Consider the following 3,676-nt stretch of genomic DNA (forward strand, 5'->3'; position numbering starts at 1 on the left):
ATGCCGCTATGAACGCGGATTGAAAAGCTGATGAACAAAGCCGCGGTTGATTCGAACGTGACGTTCGATCGACGTGCATTTTATTTTCCCGTTTATAAATACGACATTGTTATTTAAGACATCAAACGGTCGGACTCTCCTCATCGATCGCTGCAACGAACATTGGGAGAACCATAGTACGAACGCGCGCGTAACACGTGTAATACGTGTAAACGTAATAACGTCGATCGGCGACACGGTCGCTCCCGTCAATCAGTGTCCCATCGACGGCAGGAATTTGTCGTCGGGCATGACTTTTGATTGTTGTCATTTACGTCTCTTTTTTATAATGGCTCGTGATTGGATCTGCGTGTTGCTCGCTTGTACGATTGTAATCCGGGATAGGTATCGGACGCCGGTAGCCATTTCATCGGCGACGTAAAAAATCCGTCAAAACGTGTATTTCATAGTCGACATGATGTGTCTCGTAAAATTCGTTCGATGTTTAAAATCTCATCGATATCAAAATTCAATCACTGTTGCCCGCGTTTTATTCTTTGTTCTACTAAAATTCTATTTTATTTCGTTCACTATTAGTTTGCGCCCGTGAAAATAATCGATTTTAATTCTCAAATTCGATTAAATCTAACGTTTAAAGATTTATGAGAAAAAATGTCAGATTACAGATAAGTAAAGCAGAAAAAAAAAATGGAAATTTTCAAATAATACATTCAAAAATGTAATGAAACAGAAAAAGCAAATTGTTATACTATTATGGACAATTAAAGTTAAACGGTGAAATAGTTAATATAGTTAATATATATTTTACTAATTATTTATGAAAGATTATCTAAGTGGAGTTTTAATGGAAAATTATATTGAATGCACCATTATCTTAGCTTTGAATTTAAATATCGTGCTCTGATCTCGCTTTGGAGCTCCTTTGTGGTAATCCGGCTTCAGTTTACAAAATAGTCATAACAGTCTCAAGAGCGAATTATCCGACCGCGATTAATTAAGGGTAACCTGATATGAGCGCGTAATACACTCGGAGTCTCATTTTAATCTTCGGAATTGCCCGGGCAAGGAAAGGTCGTAGCTACTTAATCGGGGTTAAATCTAATCTTTGAAACGGGATTAAGCACGGCCGCTGTTTTTGCGGGTACGGACACGTCGATATTGCGAATGTGTCCTCCGGCAACTAACTAGAATCCTCGGCTGAGTGCCAAGCGAATTTCAAGATTACCGTCTGGACGTGCCTATGTTCATCCGATTAAGGGAAACCGAAGCTTTGACATCGATATGCCAGGGCGTATTTACGGTAATTAGTTACTCGTAATTGGCGGTTTCGATGCGCTGCGATTCATCATTCGTAAATCTTCGGGCAAAAACGCGATTTGGATCGGTTCGAAGACGGTAGCGGACGCATTATGAAAAAGATGCTGACACTATCGAGACCGTGACAATCGAGCACTCGGCAGAGATTGTCGTTTTACAAAGAAACTGATACTGAGTAACGGTTGTCGTGTTGATAAAATAACGCACTAAATGAAAATAAAACGTACTGTCTATTATATAATATTAAAAAAACGAATGCGTTTTCTTCAAGAGAGACTTTCAGCTCTCGAGAAAGTCTAAGAAACATCACATCATAGGATAAATTTTATTGCGCGATCTCTTTTCTAAACTTTCACTCGAGGACATAAAACTAAGAAGCTTTTCTCGGAAGCGCGTAAAGAACGCGATTGCGCTCGTAACTTGTGACGAACAAAAAAAAAAAAAAAAAAAAAAAAAAAAAAAAAAAAAAAAAAAGAAAGAAAAAGGGAAAAAAAATAAAAGAGCGAGTGGCATCGAGGGCGATAGAGCATCGTGCGAAAAAGTTGCGAGGTTTTTCGCGATTTCGCGGCGCTTACACACGGGGGACTTGATTGCGCGGCGACGACGCATGTCATAATCCAATTTCTGGCGTGCGGCCGTTTATTTCGCTCCGGGTCCGCGCGACAAACCGCGACACGTTCGCTCTCATCCGACGACGCTTCTTTTTTTATGATGCGACGCGACCCATACACACTTACCGTCGTGGAAGTAGTACGAGACCTCCATATACTCCTCGTCAGTAGGGCTGTTCGAGGCGCGCCTTAAAACCACCGTCATGTCCCGGCCATTGGACGAGTAACGCTTTGGCTCGACGTACCTGGAAGAAGAATTAAGAGAGCGTCATTTACGCTCGTTTCAAGCTTCCCGTGTCGATGCGCGAGGATTTTTTCACGCTTTCACCGCGCGAAAGCGGTTTACGTTTTCGTTTCAGATCGGAATCTGGTGTAAATCGAACGACGACAGATCTCGATGGCGGATAATATTTTAATCTTTATACGCCGTTGATGGTAGTTGGTATTTAAATATTTGCTCCCATATATTTCGCATCAAAATGTAGATTGTCGACGCTTGAATACGAATCGAGACCTACCTTTAGTTTATATAAACCATGGTCGGTTTATAATTAATTACGAAAGACTTTACAAATGATTAAATATAAAAAATTAGGTATAATAAAGCTTCCGAAAAGACCACTGACCTCTTATCTCAGATTATATAAAATTTATCTTATGAACCAACAGAGAGTCGGAATGACTAAATGGTTTTGCCTCACGATCATATATAATTTATAAAGGAACAAATTGTGTTTGCCGGGATCGTATTATGAATAATGATCGATCCGATTTCCTGTAATGTACGTTACACACGCATACATACTATGCAGAATTCATGACACTTTTCACCGGAGATGAATTTGGGACACGCGGAAACTTCGTCGCGAATTATTAATTCACCATTATCTCGCAAAAGGGGAGAGAAGGGCAAACGCGCACGAAAGGGCGCGAAAGGGTGTTCCACCGGAAGTTACACAGAGAACCCGAGACAAAGCGGGATGTAAATCTTGCACGTAAGACTCTATTTTCTCCGGGCAAAGTTGTAAATGGACGTCTTGGGAGCCGCCTCCCGATAGTCCGCCGGCGCGAGAATTGCCTATGAGTTAGTTTTGCAAGATAAATCGGAGCCCTTTCCCTTCGCGGCGTCGCCACCCTGCGGTGTCGCGGGAGGAGGACCGGCCCTTTGTCGCCCGAATGAGTGCTCGGAGCTCGGAGCTACGTCGTCGACTTTCTAACACCGCAGCAACTTTTCTGCGTGACGAACGATCTGACATTAAATGTTCGAAGTTAGTGACGTTTGACGCTTCTTTAGATAAATTTATCGAGATCATTCATTGGAAGTGAATCATATCTCTTCGAGATATGTTTTGGCGAAACGCAAGATTTTTTGATTGATGTTCTCTTTTATATAACTAAAGAAATCAAGGATATTAAACATCAAGATAAAACTCTTATCAAATGGAATTAGAAAGATTAAAAGATTACCGCGACTTGACAAAAAAAAATTTTTAATGTACAATGTGATTAAATAAAATGTTATAAAGTAAATATAATATCAAATTTAATAGATAGAGAGAAGAGACTGATTTTTCGTTATTTTTAAATGTAGACAGAAAACACAAATTATCATATTTTACAAGAATATATCTCTTTCAAATTGCATTAGTTCTTTCACGGTATAATGCACATAAGTTATAGACACACGTGTTATTTTAGCTGTATTACAAGCTGGCAAAATTATCTCCAAAACGGACTGCGAAATCTTT

At 40.0% G+C, this 3,676-nt stretch overlaps 1 protein-coding gene and 1 long non-coding RNA gene across 8 annotated transcripts in view; one reads left to right on the forward strand and one right to left on the reverse strand.

Moving 5' to 3' along the window:
* The window catches only part of LOC115239535, a 31,412-nt gene that overhangs the window by 13,081 nt on the left and 14,655 nt on the right, over nucleotides 1-3,676 (forward strand). The window lies entirely within an intron of this gene.
* The window catches only part of LOC115239534, a 226,794-nt gene that overhangs the window by 10,547 nt on the left and 212,571 nt on the right, over nucleotides 1-3,676 (reverse strand). For all 6 annotated transcript variants that reach the window (XM_029814102.1, XM_029814100.1, XM_029814104.1 and 3 more), the window contains one exon: nucleotides 2,055-2,173. In XM_029814102.1, the coding sequence (XP_029669962.1) occupies nucleotides 2,055-2,173 (119 nt within the window). The remainder of the gene's footprint in view (nucleotides 1-2,054; nucleotides 2,174-3,676) is intronic.

Source organism: Formica exsecta, unplaced genomic scaffold, assembly GCF_003651465.1.
Source record: "Formica exsecta isolate Colony F162 unplaced genomic scaffold, ASM365146v1 scaffold385, whole genome shotgun sequence".
Taxonomy (NCBI): Eukaryota; Metazoa; Arthropoda; class Insecta; order Hymenoptera; family Formicidae; genus Formica; species Formica exsecta.